Below are 18,202 nucleotides of genomic sequence, written 5' to 3' on the forward strand. Positions count from 1 at the left end.
ACCAGGGTATTTATAATGTGTGCCCTTATAAAGATTATTATTTTTATTAATTCAGAGGGTTATGAGGATATGAAAGTGACTAATCATACCAAGGGAATGATTTTAAGGCTGGAGTATACACCTGAGGCCAAATTTCAAAGTGGTTAGGGAGTTTTAAAAGTTACTTTTTCTGTTAGTTCAATGTTTGATTTATCAGGAAAAAACAAAATGAATAGTGCTTGTCGGACAAAATTTTAAGATAATGACTGAAGTTTGAGCATAGGCATCAGATTTTTTCACGCAAACCCTACTGAAGAAATTGTGATGTTTTATTGTGAATATGTAAATAAAATAACAATCGGATGATCACAAACTGAAGAAGAGAAATAGGGAAGCAAAATAGAAGATCAAACATAATGATTTTACTGGTGAATTTGGGAGAAAAAAACTTTTGTATCCATTTTTGAAGCCCAATTTGAAGCATGGAACACAGTCAAACATAAATTAAAAGTGTTAAAGTGGTTACAGTGTTCAGAAATAGTGTTAGATAACAAGTTGAGTTATCCCTCTTCACCACTTTCAAAAGAAATACACCTCTTGTCGCGCAAAATTTTGAACTGTGATGCTTTTACTACCCCCACCCCCTACCCATTTTTCAGAAAAGAGTGCATATTATCTTCCACTTAGAAAAGTAAGATAATGAGATGATTAGAAACTGAAAAAGAGCATTAGGAAACAAAATAGAACATAAAACATAGTGATTTTCCTGGTGAATTCAGAATTAACACCTATAAACCCATTTTTGAAGAAAAAATAAAAATGTACCGACCATGGCAAGGTTTGAACCGGCGATCTCATGGTCTCTAGCGCACTTCACTAACAACTGAGCTAAGAAGACAAGCTGACTATTGTGTGAAAAATAGGAAAGTATATTTTGTGGTATACTCTATCTCGTAAATGCAGGTTCTAGCTATTGTTTTAAATTGGACTGATAAAAAATGTCGATATTTTACATCTTCTGGCGTTTCCGAATGTTTATTTCGTTATTTTGCATATGGATATGGCTCATGCGTGGGTTACCTGTTACCAAGTAAAGTTACTTGTTATATATAACAAGGCGTTCTATATCCGATAAGGGAGGCTACCCCCAACGTAGTCGCAGAAGTATCCTACAGCCTTAAGAAAATGTGTCCTTTCTATACATGCATCTCCACATCAACTACCCCCACACCCCCCCCCCCCACCCCCCCCCCCCCCCCCAAATAAAAAAAGGTAGTTGAGGCTAAGACTATATACACAGATGTACATAGCGTACATCAAAATATGAGCTCCAGGGTTATATTCACACAAAAAAGGGTATCGTACGTATACCCTTAAATTTGTTGCACATTTTGCTTCTTGTTATAACTAGCTGAGTGCATTGATTTGTTTTCTTTTTGCAGCTGATGGGAAGCGGCTTGCCTCAGTGGGTCTGGACGATAATCACAGCATTGTCATTTGGGACTGGAAGAAAGGAGAGAAGCTGGCCACAACAAGGTATATCACAATGTTTTTCAAATATTGTTTGCTTGTGACAAGTAACAATGATAAAATTAGCTTGATTTCAGACTTCAGCACAACAGTGCATGTGTCTCAGAAAAGTAAGAATACTTTCTAAAAAAACCTTGCTGTGTACAGTTTTCATAACATAATCTCTGCATTGATGTCCATTCCACAAGCAGTGCACTCTCTGTCATGAATTTTGACCTGACATGAAAACTATACATTATAACAAAAGGTATACAATTCTAAATATTATTGTCTTTTTCAGTCGGAGGAATGACTATGTCTTGTATTGTTCTAATACATTGTACCACCAGTGCTTTCACAGTCACTATTTTTTGTATCAAGTCAGCAAAACTGTGTTCTTTATGTGAAGGGGTCACAAAGACAAGATCTTTGTCATCAAGTGGAACCCCTTTGATGCCACCAAGCTGGTTACTGTTGGCGTCAAGCATATCAAGTTCTGGAACCAGACAGGTATGTAACCTTGGTTCCCCAGCAAAGTTTTGGGCACATATATCACACTAGAGGAATACCCGGCTTCGCCGGGGTGAATCGCGAGACAGAGACAGCCAGCGTGGCGGTTCACCACAATCACCTTTGAAGGCGAAGTCCTGTCAAACGGGATTGAGAATTTTAGAGCTTATTTCTAAGCCCTATATTATCTGTTATGGCTTCTCAAATGCCAGAACATACAGACAGACGAAAGTCGCCAGACCCCATCACAAACAGAACTCTACAATCCACAGGTGTTGCCTCCACACACACACACACACACACACACACACACACATAGACACAGACACAGAAGCCGTATATATCTATCTATATCTATAAATATATAGAGATAGATGACAGTGGATTTTTCGCGTGGCTATAAATTGATTCGACCTTTTCACTTTTACAGTAAGGACAACTTACGGGTACATGCAAGGAAAGCCCACAACTTCTAAGGCGAACAACTCTGCAGAGTCTGCTGTGAAGGGCGACGGTAGTCTCCCTGTCACACTCGACCCCCTTTGAATGAACTTAGGTCACTCCCAGGTGGAATGGGAACAGCACGAAAATGATTCAGTGGCCTGAACATTTCATGTCGAGTCCCATCGCTGTCGACGACGCCAAATGTAACCGAGTGCCTAAACACCACAATCACCTTTGAAGGCGAAGTCCACTCAAACGGGATTAAGATTAACTGTTATGGCTTCTCGAAGGAAGCTGAACATACTGACACACCAATTCCGCTAGACCACATCACAAACAGAACTCTACAATCCCCAGGTGTTGCCCACACACACACACAAACACACACACACACAGAGAAGCCGTATATATATATATGTATATCTATATCTATAAATATATAGAGATAGATGACAGTGTATTTTTCGCGTGGCTATAAATTGATTCGACCTTTTTACTTTTACAGTAAGAACAACTTACGGGTGCAATCGTGACATTCTAAAAATAGTAACGTAGTAACGGGAATATGGATTGACGCCACACGGAGGAAGGGAGATAATCGCGGCTGAAAACACTGGAGAAGATAAGGAAGAGTTACTGGTAGTGGATCCCGACAACAACAACAACCAACAACAAAAAAATCGGTTCAGCGCGCACAGCGCTGCGCGCTGAGAGCACGTGTTGAAATATCTCATCGATGAGGTTGTGTCCGAGGTGTAGCTGAATACGGTGTCCAAATTTGAAAAAGATCCACCGAGAACTTTGGCCGTGCATCGCGAACAGACAGACAGACAGACAGACAGACAGACAGACAGACAGACACTAGTCGTATATATATATATAGATTCAGATTCCGTCATTCATTTTGAGGATCAAAATTTCCATTTTTTTACCTAATTCCCTTATTTTAACTTTTAAATTTGAACCTGATTTTATGTATCTGAGCCTGCTGTCAATTCACAATAAACTTTGCCTTGCCTTGCCTCTTACTCTGAGCTGTTGATTTGTTTTCTCAGATGTATACAAATATAGATCAGCAGCCCTGAGTGATGCATTAGCTTGAAGGACACAATTTCCTGCTTCTTTTGTTTTGTGATTACATTTTTTTAGTTTTCATTATTCATCACAGTTATATGAAGAAAAACATTTCTTTTTATTCTGCAGGAGGGGGTTTCACCTCCAACAGAGGCACTGTGGGTAAAATTGCCAAGCTAGGTGACATGCTGTGCGTCTCCTACGGCAAGACCGCTGACGTCTGCTTCTCAGGAGGTTCTGATGGCAACGTCTTCATCTGGAACGGAGTTTCCCTGCAGAAAGTTGTCAAGGCTCATGAAGGACCGGTCTTCGCCATGCATTCTTTGGACAAGGTTGGTGCTGAGTTTTCTTTATATTTGATTTTTTTTATTTTTTTTTTTAGCTCAGTTGGTACTTTTGTGGTTCTGCAATAAAATAACAAGAGGAATAGCTGGGGTACTTGCGCTGACAGCATAGAGGGGATAATGTTTTGCAATGATTTACTCCCTGCAGCTGGGTAGAATGTTGTACTATATGACATCACACTCTGTGACAGTTTAACGGTTGCACTCTCTGAAGGTATTTGTTTTATCTCCTACCATTCCAAGGAGAATTTGATCACACAAAAGAGATAGCACATAACTGTTATTGGTAGTGTGGCCTTGTTAATGTAATATTGTGCTGACATATACCCAAAACTTTGTGTAAACAAACATTTTGAGACAAAGGTGAAATGATTCAAAAGTTATAATCACAAAATGTGTGTCTGTCAGGGCTTTGTGACTGGCGGCAAGGATGGTATGATTGGACTGTGGGACGACCAGTTCGAGCGCTGCCTGAAAACCTACGGCATCAAGAAAGAGGCCGTCGCAGAGGGGTCAAAGGGCATGCTGACGGTAGACTCGCCAGCAGTGCGTGCCATCGTGTTGGGCCACGGCAAGATTCTAGTTGGGACCATGAACGGGGAGATTCTGGAAGTAGACAAAGCAGGACCCATGACTGTCATAGCACAGGTGAGAACGTTACAATTTGTGCTTTGTGGCATCATATGGTATGCTTTTTTGTTTCATCCTTTTTTTCTTGGTTATTTCTTTGTGGTTTTTTTCTTGACTGTGTCTTTCTTTCTTTCTACTGTTTAAATTTTTTTTTTTTTTACAGACAAGAATGTTCTGATAATTTTTTTCTTCTGTTGAGTTTAATTTCTGTATATGCTTGGTGACCATTCCGATAGATTTTACTTGATTTTATGTTACTTGTTAGGCTTTGTTTTTATTTTCTGTGCAGAATTTCTGCCAACAGAAATTAATTTCTACCAAAGCAGAACAGTGCAGCAGTGCTTACATACTCAGTTACATTAGTAACATCTTTCCCCATGGTTGTGATGTGTTTGTCCACAGGGTCACAAGGAGGGAGAAATATGGGGTCTGGCCACCCACCCCACCAAAGCTGTGTACGCCACGGTCAGCGACGACCGAAGTGTGCGCCTGTGGTCATACGAAGGCGGCCACCAATTGATCAGCTTCAAGGTCCTCAAACAAGCTGCTCGCTGTGCTGGCTTCTCTCCTGATGGAAAGGCTCTTGCTGTTGGGCTCAAAGATGGTATGTGAACATGTCAGTATGTCGCAAAGTGATTATATCGACTGATGGCCTTATTTTTGTATGTCGTAGAGTGATTATATACAGTCAAACCCACCTAAAACGAACACGCTAGTTACGAATTTTGACTTATAACGTATTAGTTTTAAGTTCCCAACTGAATACCTCTTTCTTCATGCTTAAAAAAATGCTTGAAACGAATTCTTTATAACGAATTTATGCTTATAACGAGCACTTTTTGGATTCCCAAGCATGCATAATGTCTGTAATTTACTCACGCTTATGACGAAATCTTTAAACTCGTCCCAAGATCGACATGCATAACGAACCCCTCTTTAACAAACACGTTTTCATCGCCCCAGAGCCGCTTTGTCTCTAAAAGTCACAAGGCTACAAGGATCTGCGTGTGAGGCGAGATCAAAGGCATGCAGGTCCATTGTGATGGCTGGGTGGCCTTCTTTATAGACACTGCATGACCTTCTTCCCATGGGTCATTGACCCAGTTTTAGCTATGAGAGGTGGTTCCCCTTTCATATGAGAGAGGAAACACTTCCTGCACCCGGGTCAGTGACCAGTTTAACCTATGGGGAGTTTAACCTATGGGGCGGTATCTTTGATGTCTTGAGAGGAAACTTGGCCAGGGTAGTACATGCACCAGAACTGGTGGACACCATGAAATCGGAGATTGATCAGAATGTACATGTACATGCTTTTACATGACTTTTTAAATTTTGCTTCTAAAATTGTGACAGTAAAAAAATCAATCAATTCTCTTAATGCGAATTTTGGTTAATACGAACTTATTTCCCGATCCCCAGTGATTCGTCTTAAGCGAGTTCGACTGTAGACTGATGACTGATGGCCTTATTTTTGTATGTCGTAGAGTGATTATATCAACTGATGGACTAATTTGTGTATATATATCGTAGAGTACATGTCATAATATCTACTGATGGCCGTAGTTTGAATGAAAACTTGTGATTATCTTCCTCTTGGCAAATAAAACTGATGTGTAACCGAGTGCCGAAACACCACAATCACATTTGGAGGCGAAGTCCAATCAAACAGGATTGAGAATTTTAGAGCTTATTTCTAAGCCCTATAAAAACTGTTATGCATTCGCAAAGGAATCCATGAACGTACAGAGAGACAAAAGCCGCCAGACCCCATCACAAACAGAACTCTACAATCCACAGGTGTTGCCAACTTCAAAGGCGAACAACTCTGCAGAGTTTGCTGTGAAGGGCGACGGTAGTCTCCCTGTCACAGATGTATTTAATGTTTTTTACTTCCATTTGGTAGGATACATTCGTTTTTCTTTCTCAGCATAATCCATACACAATTAAGACGCTTTCAGTGCTGAGTGTGAAGACAACTTAAGAACTTAATATGAAGGTTTATAATTTATCTTGCCTCGTAATAATGAAGTGTGGTTAACTGGTTATGATTTCTCCACACACAAGGCTAAATGTTTTCTTCTGACAAGTGAAATGGGTATCTTTTACCTCTTCAGGGAGTTTTGTGGTGCTGAACACAGAGACAATGGAAGAAATGGCATCCTTCCACCACAGGAAGGAAGAGATCTCTGACATCAAATTCTCTCCTGGTAAGCTCACTGCAGTTTTTAACCAACAGCGCCTGTGTGATCTTGATCTGTTAGACCTTTCCTGTTCATTATGTAAACGATGTGTTCCAGAAGGTCATATTGCTTGCATTTTCTGTATTAAAAAGTTGCTGTCTTTTGGTGATTGCGGTAAAAATGATAATTCCCAAAGGTGAGGAACTATCCATTTTCAGTGTATTCATGAATTAATTAATATGAATTAATTAGTTAATTAATTAATGAATTAATTGATTTATTTAACATTTATTTAATTAGTTGTTTGTTTGTTTATTTATTTATTTATTTATGATGTTGTTTTTGTTGTTCTCTGTTCATATTGGGATTCTTTTCTTTCAATCATACCCTGTTTGGCTGTACTTCAACCAATATTTTCTCTTATTCTAGACCTGGGCAAGTACCTAGCAGTCGCCTCCCACGACAACTTTGTGGACATTTACAACGTGATGGGCACCAAGAGGGTTGGAACATGCAAAGGGGCATCCAGCTACATCACGCACATCGACTGGGACAGCAAGGGCAAGGTCATCATGGTCAACTCCGGGGCCAAGGAACAGCTGTTCTTCGAGGCGCCCAGAGGCCACAGAATCACCCTGCGTTCCACAGAGATCGAGAAGTTCGACTGGGCGAGCTGGACCGGCGTGCTTGGGGCAACGTGCGAGGGAATATGGCCTGCCAAGAGCGATGTGACGGATGTCAATGCTGCGTCGTTGTCTGGTGATCGAGGGTTCCTGGCTACCGCTGATGACTTTGGCTTCGTCAAGCTCTTCAGATACCCTGCTAAGGTGAGGCCTTGAAGAGGATTATTGAATTGCAAGTACGGTTCAGCAAATAAAGAGAAGAAACTGAAATATTTATGAAAAAATAATTGCTTTTTGTTCAGTCCCTGTTATTCTAGATACTAGAAAAATATATCTCGAGTTCTCGATGCAGATAAGCAGACAAAGATGGTTTTGAAAAGTAAATATCTTTTTTTATGTTTTCAGTCATTAATTTTCATGGAGGCTTCTTAATTAGTTTAAGTTACTTTCTTTGTTATATTTCCTGTCCATCTTTTCCCTTTTCATACTTTGCATTCACTTCCTCTGCAGCCCATTTATTTCTGGTTTTGCTTTGATCTTCTTTTTATATTTAGTCAAGTTTTGACTAAATATTTTAACATCGAGGGGGAATCGAAACGAGGGTCGTGGTGTATGTGCGTGTGTATGTGTGTGTGTATGTGTGTGTGTGTGTGTGTGCGTGCGTGCGTGTAGAGCGATTCAGACCAAACTACTGGACCGATGTTTATGAAATTTGACATGAGAGTTCCTGGGATTGATATCCCCATACGTTTTTTTCATTTTTTTTGATAAATGTCTTTGATGACGTCATATCCGGCTTTTCGTGAAAGTTGAGGCGGCACTGTCACGCCCTCATTTTTCAACCAAATTGGTTGAAATTTTGGTCAAGTAATCTTCGACGAAGCCCGGGGTTCGGTATTGCATTTCAGCTTGGTGGCTTAAAAATTAATTAATGACTTTGGTCATTAAAAATCTGAAAATTGTAAAAAATAAATAAAAATTTATAAAACGATCCAAATTTACGTTTATCTTATTCTCCATCATTTGCTGATTCCAAAAACATATAAATATGTTATATTCGGATTAAAAACAAGCTCTGAAAATTAAATATATAAAAATTATTATCAAAATTTTTTTTCCGAAATCAATTCAAAAACACTTTCATCTTATTCCTTGTCGGTTCCTGATTCCAAAAATATATAGATATGATATGTTTGGATTAAAAACATGCTCAGAAAGTTAAAACGAAGAGAGGTACAGAAAAGCGTGCTATCCTTCTTAGCGCAACGAATACCCCGCTCTTCTTGTCAATTCCACGGGCACTGCCTTTGCCACGGGCGGTGGAGTGACGATGCTACGAGTATACGGTCTTGCTGCGTTGCGTTGCGTTCAGTTTCATTCTGTGAGTTCGACAGCTACTTGACTAAATATTGTATTTTCGCCTTACGCGACTTGTTTTGTCTTCATGCATGCCTCTCTTTCTCTCTCTCTCTGTCTTTCTCTCTCTCTCTCTCTCTCTCTCTCTCTCTGTCTTTTTCTCTCTGTCTTTCTCTCTCTCTCTTTCTCTCTCTCAGTCCTTGTACAAGATCGTCAAAGATAAAGTGGTGATCACAGCACATATCCAAAATAAAATAGTCACCGTCAGCGTGTTACTCCTGTCATCTTCAGGGCAAGTTTGCCAAGTTCAAGAAGTACCCTGGCCACAGTGCGCATGTGACCAACGTTCGCTGGACTCAGGACGGCCGCAAGCTGGTGTCCACCGGGGGCGCTGACACAGCCGTGATGGTGTGGGCCAGGCAGTCCGTGCTGGACAAGGGAGGGGTGCAGGGGGAGAGTGATGACTCCGATACTGACTCTGAGGAAGAAGGTACAGTCAAAATTCTCTTTTATGACCCCCCCCCCCCCCCCCCCCTAATTAAAGACTCCATCCCTTTTATGACACCCCAATTAAAGACTTTTTTGTTTCTTTAAAGCCCTGTTTTCTCAGATTCTCTGTTCTTTTTTTCTGTAAAATAACCCCCATTTAAAGATTCCCACCTTTTTAAGACCCGATTTTCTCAGATTTGTCAAGGTCTTAAAATTAAGGGGGCTTCCACTAGCACTGTATGATGTACATGAAAGCTGAAAGTGGAATGTGGGAATCTGTGTGGCAGATTGGGAGCACTATTTGAAGACGAAATTACTACATTTAGTCAAGCTGTCGAACTCACAGAATGAAACTGAACGCACTGCATTTTTCACCAAGACAAGACAGGTTCGTCAATCCCCACTAGAAGAAAATCACTCAATTTTCACGTGCAAAACGAAGTGAAATTGATAATCCAGAATAGCTCGGTAGCGTATTGCGCTAAGCAGGAAAGTGCGCTTTTCTGTATTCTTTTTAACTTTCTGAGCTTGTTTTGAACACAACATTATCATGAGGACTGGGTGGCCGAGTGGTAACGCACTTGCGCTCGGAAGCGAGAGGTTGCGAGTTCGACCCTGGGTCAGGGCGTTAGCAATTTTCTCCCCCCTTTCCTAACCTAGGTGGTGGGTTCAAGTGCTAGTCTTTCGGATGAGACGAAAAACCGAGGTCCCTTCGTGTACACTACATTGGGGTGTGCACGTTAAAGATCCCACGATTGACAAAAGGGTCTTTCCTGGCAAAATTGTATAGGCATAGATAAAAATGTCCACCAAAATACCCGTGTGACTTGGAATAATAGGCCGTGAAAAGTAGGATATGCGCCGAAATGGCTGCGATCTGCTGGCCGATGTGAATGCGTGATGTATTGTGTAAAAAAATTCCATCTCACACAGCATAAATAAATCCCTGCGCCTTGAATATGTGCGCGATATAAATTGCATAAAATAAAAATAAAAAAATAAAAAAATAAATCCCTGCGCTTAGAACTGTACCCACGGAATACGCGCGATATAAGCCTCATATTGATTGATTGATTGATTGATCTATATGTTTTTTGAATCAGGAAATGATAAAGGATAAGCTGATGTCATTTTTGGATCGATTTCTTAAAATTTAATTGTAGTACCAATTAACCCATTTTCGTTAATTGTGATCATATTTTAAGAGTAAACATGACATATGTAATATTTTCTGATTCAGAATTTGATGAAGAATACGATGCAATCATTTTAAAAATGTTGGTGAAAATTTGATTTTTATGACAACTTTGAGCAAACTCATCAATTGATTTTTAATCTTCCAAGCTGAAATGCAATACCAAAGTCCGGCCTTTGTCAAAGATTGCTTGACCAAAATGTCAACAAAATTGGTTTGAAAACGAGAGCGTGACAGTGCCGCCTCAACTTTCACAAAAAGCCGGATATGACGCCATCAAAGACATTTATAAAAAAAATGAAAAAAACGTCTGGCGATATCATACTCAGGAACTCTCATGTCAAGTTTCATGAAGATCGGTCCAGAAGTTTTCTCTGTAGCACTGTACACACACAGACACACACACACACACACACACATACATACACCACGACCCTCATCTCGATTCCCCCTCTACGACTACGTTAAAACATTTAGTCAAAACTTTACTAAATGTAATAAGAAAAGGAGGAGAGAAAGGGACAGGGGGTAAAAAAAGCTGGAAAGGGGATTGCGTTAATTTTTTTGGCAAACAGGGAGAACTATTTGAAGAAAAAAAATTGAAATACTTCATGATTCTTCCTTTTTTTCCCCCTCTGAATAAGATGCAGACCTGGGAACCCATACGATTTCGCCGTATTCTGTACGCATGATTGTCGAGAATACGATCAGTACGGTCAGTGGGAAAAAAGTACGACGAGAAAAATTCCTAGACCACTTTTATTCACAAGCCCATCTTGAAGCCGATCCAGTATTTTGACACATGATTACAGTTTTTGTCAGTAAAAATTGAAAAAAGGATTTGTTTTAAATGTACACAAGAATTGAACGGTTCGTCGGAAAGTGCAGTGAGCCTGTCAAACAGTTGAAGTTGACGGATTTCTTTCGTCCTGTGTGAATTCATAAACACTGCAATGGATTTTAAACACTGCAATGGATTTTAATCTTTTCTGTGGGGAATTAAAGTGTACAACAAAATAATGAAATGTAGCAGACGACAAAACTGCCGACTCTGACTGAACCGTGTACTTCGTCCGCCGCGCACTACAGAGGCTTTTTTTTTTAAGGTATGGGACTGTTTTATCTTCTTTATCTTGCTTTTTAAAAAAAAGTGATCAGTTTGATCATTTTCGTTATCGCGAAAAAACGTTAACTCGAAAAAAAATATTGGTCCCTTTCATTTCGTGTAAAGCGATCTCGACTGTATAGGTAAACTTAATTAACGATGTGGCGGACGTGTGTGAAGCATGTTTGAATCATGGATGTTCAAATGCTGTATGGAGTACGTTCATTTTTCTGAAAATACACTAAGTTTGTTTGAGAATACTCTAAGTGCAAAACAGGGGTTCCCAGGTCTGAAGATGATCTCATGGTATTAGTTTCACCATTTTTAATTAAAGATTAATTGACCATATTTGATGTACACCAACGAAATACATGAATAAATAAAAAGAAATGTTAAAGGTCCTTGTCTACATTTTTATAAAATGCAGAGTCTATTATCTACAAATATCAACAATACACCCCCTTTCGATCAGGAAAGACGATGCCAGTGTAGCCGTTTGAAAATTCATTGTAGTATTCCAGCGTAGTACTCATAGTAGGATATCCTTATTTGGAAAATGCCAAGCGCAAAGCTCCTCTCAAATCCCGTGCATTTCGTGCGTTTAAAAAAAAGCGTGGACAGCGCTCCAGTGTCAAACTGTTGCTGCACTTGTTTGGGCGTGGCTATAAGCATAGTGACATGAATTTGATTGGTCAGTATTTTTAGGCAAAGCACATGTTCTCAGCAAACAGAAAACAAAATATTGGAAGCATGAGTCACGCTACCCAAAAATAAAATCTTTTTTTACATATTTTTTTTTTCTATAACTTTTTTCCCCATGGTTCATTCATCATTTGACATAATTTTGTATCGAAATCTAACCATAAGATTATTGAAAAAAAACAAAAATGTAGACGACCACCTTTAAGAATAAATCACAGCCCAAGATGTTTTAGAACTGATCATTTGGATGATGCTACTAGTGCATGGGAGGTAACCACTCTAAATACAAGTCATCTTTGGGGAATACTTACTTCCCTTGCATTACTCTGAATCCCGAGTGAGATTAAAATGAATCGTACCAGTGGACACTGAACAGGTCTTAAATTTGACATTCCAGATAATTTAAAATACAGGGGTGACATAACAGTAGATGCTGTTATGTAGGATAGCTAGTTTGTTCACACTGTTTCAGGGCTGTTTAAATTCAGAAAACAGTTGAGGCTCATGCTACTGAAAAAGAGTACTTCTAAAGAAAGAAAAGTATTTCATAAACTTTTGTTACCACCGTTGAATCTGTAAAAAAAAAACATCCTACTTTTTTTTACCCATCTTTTCTGTTTGTTTGTTTGTTTTAAAAAACAACTTATTTTTGCAAGTGTGTGCTTTTGTCTGTGTGTGTGTGTGTGTGTGTGTGTGTGTGTGTGTCTGTGTCTGTTTCTCCCCCCATGACAATTTTAATATGTTGGTTGTCAGGCTATGACAGTGACGTGGAGAGGGAGAAGAAGATGGACTACAGCACCAAGATCTACGCCAGCTCTGTGCAGGAGAAGGAAGGAGTCAGGCCTAACCTCCAGGAACAAGAGGAGGAAGAAAAGTAAATGCACACACACACACATGCACACACACACACACACACACACACACACACACACACACACACACACACACACATAAGCTTTATTGCTCTCATGTAATGCTCTTAGTGGCTTTGCTGTGAGGGCATAAATCTTAGATTTCTCTTGCTTTTATGCATGTATGCACGAACACACACACACACGCATGCACACACCCAAATGCATGTGCATACTCTGCACAAACTCCATGTTTCCAGTCAAAGTAATAGCATTCAGTTTACATGCCTTTTTTTCAGAAAGCAAACAGAAACAAAGACAGAGCACATTAAAACCACACAGAATTAAACAGAGCAACAACAACAAAATTACAAAACAAGGAACAACAATAAAAAGTGAAGGGAACAAAATCGGCAAACAACAAAAACTGTAAGGGCAGCTAGTCTGTAGTGAAAGAATTATTCCCTATCCCTCAGGCTTGCTTCACACTCCCTTCACAAAGCCCACACACTGCACAGCCTGGGTTTACACCACCAGTCAGGGAAAGCTGTGTGACCCACTTTTGGCTGAAGGCCATTTATTTTCAGTCACTCCTACACAGCACACACACTCACACACAAAGGCACACACTCTTCCCCTAATCTACTGCCTGGCTGGCTGGCCTGCTCAGCAGGTTGCCTTTCACACTTCTTGGCTGCATGCAAGAGGAGTTATCAGCCTTTGCGATCCTGTGCTTGCCCTGTGAGTTATAGGCCTTTGCTATCTCAGCAAGCTAGCCTCGTTGTGGATCAATGGGGCTATTCTTAGTAACATTTATCCTGCAGGATAAAATGGCTGAACCTGGGTTAAGTTGGAGGGAAAATCCTGATGTAGGCTTTTCAGTGTGAATGTTTGTGTTTTTTACTCTGAGACATCATTTATGTACAATGTTAACATTTATCAAAATAGAAGTTGACTCTTGAAAACAATTATTTTCTTCCCTTTAACTAAAGCTTGTTACATGCTTAAAGGAAACCATGACATTTTTAAGTTTAGCTTTCAGTCGGGGTCAGTTCCTGAACTGCTTGACTTTTATCGCTTCTCGGCCTTTTGGCTAAGATCAAAGTGTAGTATCTGTTCTTATCAGCTTAATATCTGATACGCCTCCTATATGGAGGCTTCGATATTAAACTGATTTTTGAACCTCGGCGAAGTGTCAGGGGCTTGCTCCACCTTCGCCACGGGTTGGCCTGGTATTGCAGTACCTCCAGGATCGGCCCACTCCCCTTGGGGAGAAAAATCAAACTAAAATCATGAAAACATCTACTAAAGATTGATGCTAATATCTCATCAGTGTTTGTATCAGCTTTAAAGGGAACTTCAAGACATTAAAGTTCATTCATTACTCAGTGGAAGGTACATGGATACAATTAATGAATCCAGTCAGTGTTGTAAATCAAAAGACGAGAAAGGTATGTTGTTGGAACGTTTAATTATTGACAAAACGTTACTTTCATTGATATTTTACAGAAAACTTATCTGACAAAATGTTCAGCTGCTTGCAAGGAAGACACAAGCGAGGCAATGAATTGGTATCACAACATTGCAGATGTCCTCTCATGACAGCTATACTTTAGTTCAGTTTATGGACTGAATGACACTTGGGAGGTGTCCTTTCTTTGGAGGTGTCTTTTATTGAGAGGTGTCTTTTGAGAGGTGTCTTCTCATTGGAGGGGCCTACGTACATTGCAGGACACACTGCGTTACAAGGTATGTTGGTGTGTTTCAGGCCGGCTGTGAGCCGCAGTGCCCCAGAACCCCCCAAGGTGAAGAAGGTGGAGCCAGCCACTGCAGGCGGCAAGAAGAGAAAGATGACACCCGTCACCGTAAGTCACAAAACCACTTCTAATTTATTCTACACTAGTCATTACTTATAGCGACTATGATGATTTGGATTTGTGAGAATTAGGAAAAGGATGTTTGTTTTATTACGTCTATTTTTATAATTTGTGCTTTTCAACAAGCTTATGTACTGTTCTGTATTGCTTAACCGTGATTAGTTCACCAGTATTTCTTAAGTTTAAACCAGTAGTCTTCTACATTTTGTATTTGCTTCTGTTTCATCATGTTTACTTTTTAGTGACAGTGTGTACATATTTTGTACTTTTATCATTACAGAATTACATGTACCATCATTATTATTTCACCACTGTTTGTTCAGTTTTTAGGACAAAAAAGCAATCACTGGCCTTTTGTATGTTCAGAATTTGGAGCTTGAGTACATCCATGGCTACCGTGGGTTTGATGCCCGCAGCAATCTGTACTACGTCAACAATGACAGTGACATCATCTTCCATGCTGCTGGCGCTGGCATTGTGCAGAACTTGTCTTCTGGTGAGCTTCTGTTGCCAAGGGGTCTGATGTTATGAAAATACAAGCAAAACATAAAATAAAAAGCTAAACTACATGCAGATTGGCGGCAGGAGTTTTTATTGAATTAGCAAAGTTTGTTAGTTATTTTGTTGCCAGTTGCAATCGTGGTAATAATGTGTAGCTTTTCTTATAAAGGAAAACTTTGAACAAAGGACAGTCTCAGTCCTTCTGTCAACCTTGCTAGGGTATTCCTTTCATGGACAGTCACCTCCATTGAAAGTACTCTTTGCATTGGTCGTCTCTGTACCACTGTACTATTAAATTGATCAGATATTGTAATACCGTAGTACCTGAGAGGTGAGGCCCCTCTGATGAGTGGATACTTCACATGAAAGAACACCTTCTGGAGTCCCTTTTTCTATTATCTTGACTAAAGTATACCTGTCATGACAGGCCACCTGCATTGTAGGGACACTTTTAACTGATCCCAAGAGTTTCTTTTCATCACAGGTACCACTGTACATGCAAGATGAAATAAAAAGTCAAACAGTAATGCATTTTGTTGCAAGTAGAGTAATATTTGTGCAACAAAAGTGAAAGTCCAACTGCAGTGCATTTTCTTACAAGTAGTGTAATATTTGTGCAACAAATACAAAACTTTTGTGCATTAACCCATGTACCCCTACCTCTTTCATGTCACAGGCACTCAGTCTTTCTACCTGAAGCACACAGATGACATCATCGCACTCACCGTCAACCAGCACCCCAAGTTCAAGAGCACAGTTGCCACCGCTCAGATCGGCAATCCTCCCACGGTGCACGTTTGGGACGCTATCACCAAGGAAACGCTGTCGATTCTGCAGGGCGACCACAAAGGGGGAATCTGCTCTGTAGACTTCTCTTGCACAGGAAAAATGCTGCTGACAGTGGGCTTGGAGGAAGACCATGATCTTACAGTGTGGAGGTGGCAGGATGGTAAGTACAGTATCTGAGACTCTCTTTCTCACTCTCTCTCTCTCCCCCTCTCTCTCTCTCTCTCTCTCTCTCTCTCTCTCTCTCTCTCTCTCTCTCTCTCTCTCTCTCTCTCTCTCTTTGCTTTTTTTTTTATCCCATTGGTGGGAAATTTGGGTTGGTTATGCAGGTGTGTCTCTCAAAAGAATTCTTGAGTGGTATAATTTCATGTAGAGGGAGAGAAATAGAGAGGATGTGTGTGTGTGTCTAGTTGTGTTGTGTGGGTGTATTAGTATGTATTAGTATGTGTGTTTGTTTGTTTGCAAGGTGGCAAGGTTTGCAGGAATCAGGTCAATACCACATAAATTCCTTTCAGTCTAGATGTCAAGCCTGCATCTTAAAACTTGGGATGTTGACTAAAATGACATACCTATTTACTCAGGTAATCTCTTTTTCCACAGGCACCAAAGTTGCCACAGGGCCAGGCCACAACCAGAGAATCTTCCGTGCAGAATTCCGACCTGACTCTGACACACAGTTTGTGTCGGTTGGCGTCAAGCACGTCAAGTTTTGGTCAGTCGCAGGCAGCCAATTGATGGGCAAGCGAGGAATTCTGGGAAAAGTGGACATGCCTGCTGGTGCCGCCTCCCCGCAGAAAATGCAGACCATGCTATCTCTTGCTTTTGGTGCTGTAAGTAAACCATGATCTGGTGGATAACTGGTTTAGGCTTCTTTTTTATTATTATTTTTAAGCAGTCCCTTTGAAACAAAGACTCTTTCTTTTGGTATCAACAAGTCTTTTCTTGGTCTGGATGTGGAAAGAGAATACTGTGCAACCCCCCTTTTAAGACCTCACACAATCTGAAAAAATCAGGTCTTAAAAAGCAGGGAGTCTTAAAATGGGGGGTCTTAAAATGGGGGTAAATTTACAGAGGTTATGAACAGAAAGTCTGAGAAAACAGGGTCTTAAAAGGGTGGGAGTCTTAAAATGGGGGTTCTACTGTAGTCTGTGTAGGTTTTAACATTTGGATGTCTCAAGCTTCATTTTCAATTTCATGTGAATTTTATAACTTCTTGTTACAATGATAGAAATAGTGTATTTGCGACTGCTGTGAGGAGTTTTTATGTTTTGTTTAATGTAGTCAAACGTGCTAACAAAATACACACATATTGAAAGTAAGACAGAATTTTCCTTTTTTTTTTATTTTTTAATAATGTCTTCTCTTCCAGAACAACATGACTTTCACCGGTGCCTTGAGTGGTGATGTGTACGTCTGGCAAGATTCAAACCTGAGTCGGGTGGTGACACGGGCACACAACGGACCTGTCTTCACAATGTTCACCACTCTCAGAGATGGTCTCATCGTCACGGGAGGGAAGGAACTGCCGTAAGATCATTTATATCCATTTCTTCTTTACTCATCACTTTTTGTTTTTTTAAACATGCATTAGTGAACTTAAGGCCGTTTTTGTTTTCTCCCTTCTGCACAGCTTCCTAAGTAAGTTCTGATATTAGGCAAGGATTATTCCACTTAGTTTGGTCTTGACACATATTTGAAATGCAAGTACTGAAACATACTGCTTACACATGAAAGTGTCTCCTGGCACCTTAGAGACTAACAAGCATTGAAATGAACAAACGACAAACTGACAGTTTGTGGGTTGAACCTTTACAACTCCCCCCTAAACGGCGTATGGCGGGGTTAACACGGTCGATTATACACGTAAAAACCCACTCGTGGAAAAAACACGAGTGTAAGTGGGAGTTTAAAAGCACGAGTGTACATGGGAGTTTCAGCCCATGTACGCAGAAAGAAGAAGGAGAAGAACCCTTATAACAACAACAACAAAATGTGCAGTACATGTATAATCTTTGACTATGTTATGTTCTTGGTATTAATTCCCACA

The 18,202-nt window shown here is 40.1% G+C and overlaps 1 protein-coding gene and 1 non-coding gene across 2 annotated transcripts in view; both read left to right on the forward strand.

Annotated features, from left to right (window-relative positions):
• The window catches only part of LOC138953674 (echinoderm microtubule-associated protein-like 6), a 38,134-nt gene that overhangs the window by 10,784 nt on the left and 9,148 nt on the right, over window positions 1-18,202 (forward strand). The window contains exons 14-27 of the mRNA XM_070325560.1: window positions 1,422-1,515; window positions 1,898-1,998; window positions 3,646-3,848; window positions 4,269-4,508; window positions 4,893-5,094; window positions 6,605-6,697; window positions 7,100-7,497; window positions 8,941-9,139; window positions 12,894-13,014; window positions 14,760-14,856; window positions 15,235-15,364; window positions 16,046-16,318; window positions 16,756-16,985; window positions 17,525-17,682. Of these exons, the coding sequence (XP_070181661.1) occupies window positions 1,422-1,515; window positions 1,898-1,998; window positions 3,646-3,848; window positions 4,269-4,508; window positions 4,893-5,094; window positions 6,605-6,697; window positions 7,100-7,497; window positions 8,941-9,139; window positions 12,894-13,014; window positions 14,760-14,856; window positions 15,235-15,364; window positions 16,046-16,318; window positions 16,756-16,985; window positions 17,525-17,682 (2,539 nt within the window). The remainder of the gene's footprint in view (window positions 1-1,421; window positions 1,516-1,897; window positions 1,999-3,645; window positions 3,849-4,268; window positions 4,509-4,892; window positions 5,095-6,604; window positions 6,698-7,099; window positions 7,498-8,940; window positions 9,140-12,893; window positions 13,015-14,759; window positions 14,857-15,234; window positions 15,365-16,045; window positions 16,319-16,755; window positions 16,986-17,524; window positions 17,683-18,202) is intronic.
• LOC138954041 (U2 spliceosomal RNA) lies at window positions 14,065-14,257 on the forward strand. Its single transcript, XR_011451707.1, has one exon. It is a non-coding gene; the product is annotated as a U2 spliceosomal RNA (small nuclear RNA).

The sequence above is a fragment of the Littorina saxatilis genome, linkage group LG17, assembly GCF_037325665.1.
Source record: "Littorina saxatilis isolate snail1 linkage group LG17, US_GU_Lsax_2.0, whole genome shotgun sequence".
Lineage (NCBI taxonomy): Eukaryota > Metazoa > Mollusca > Gastropoda > Littorinimorpha > Littorinidae > Littorina > Littorina saxatilis.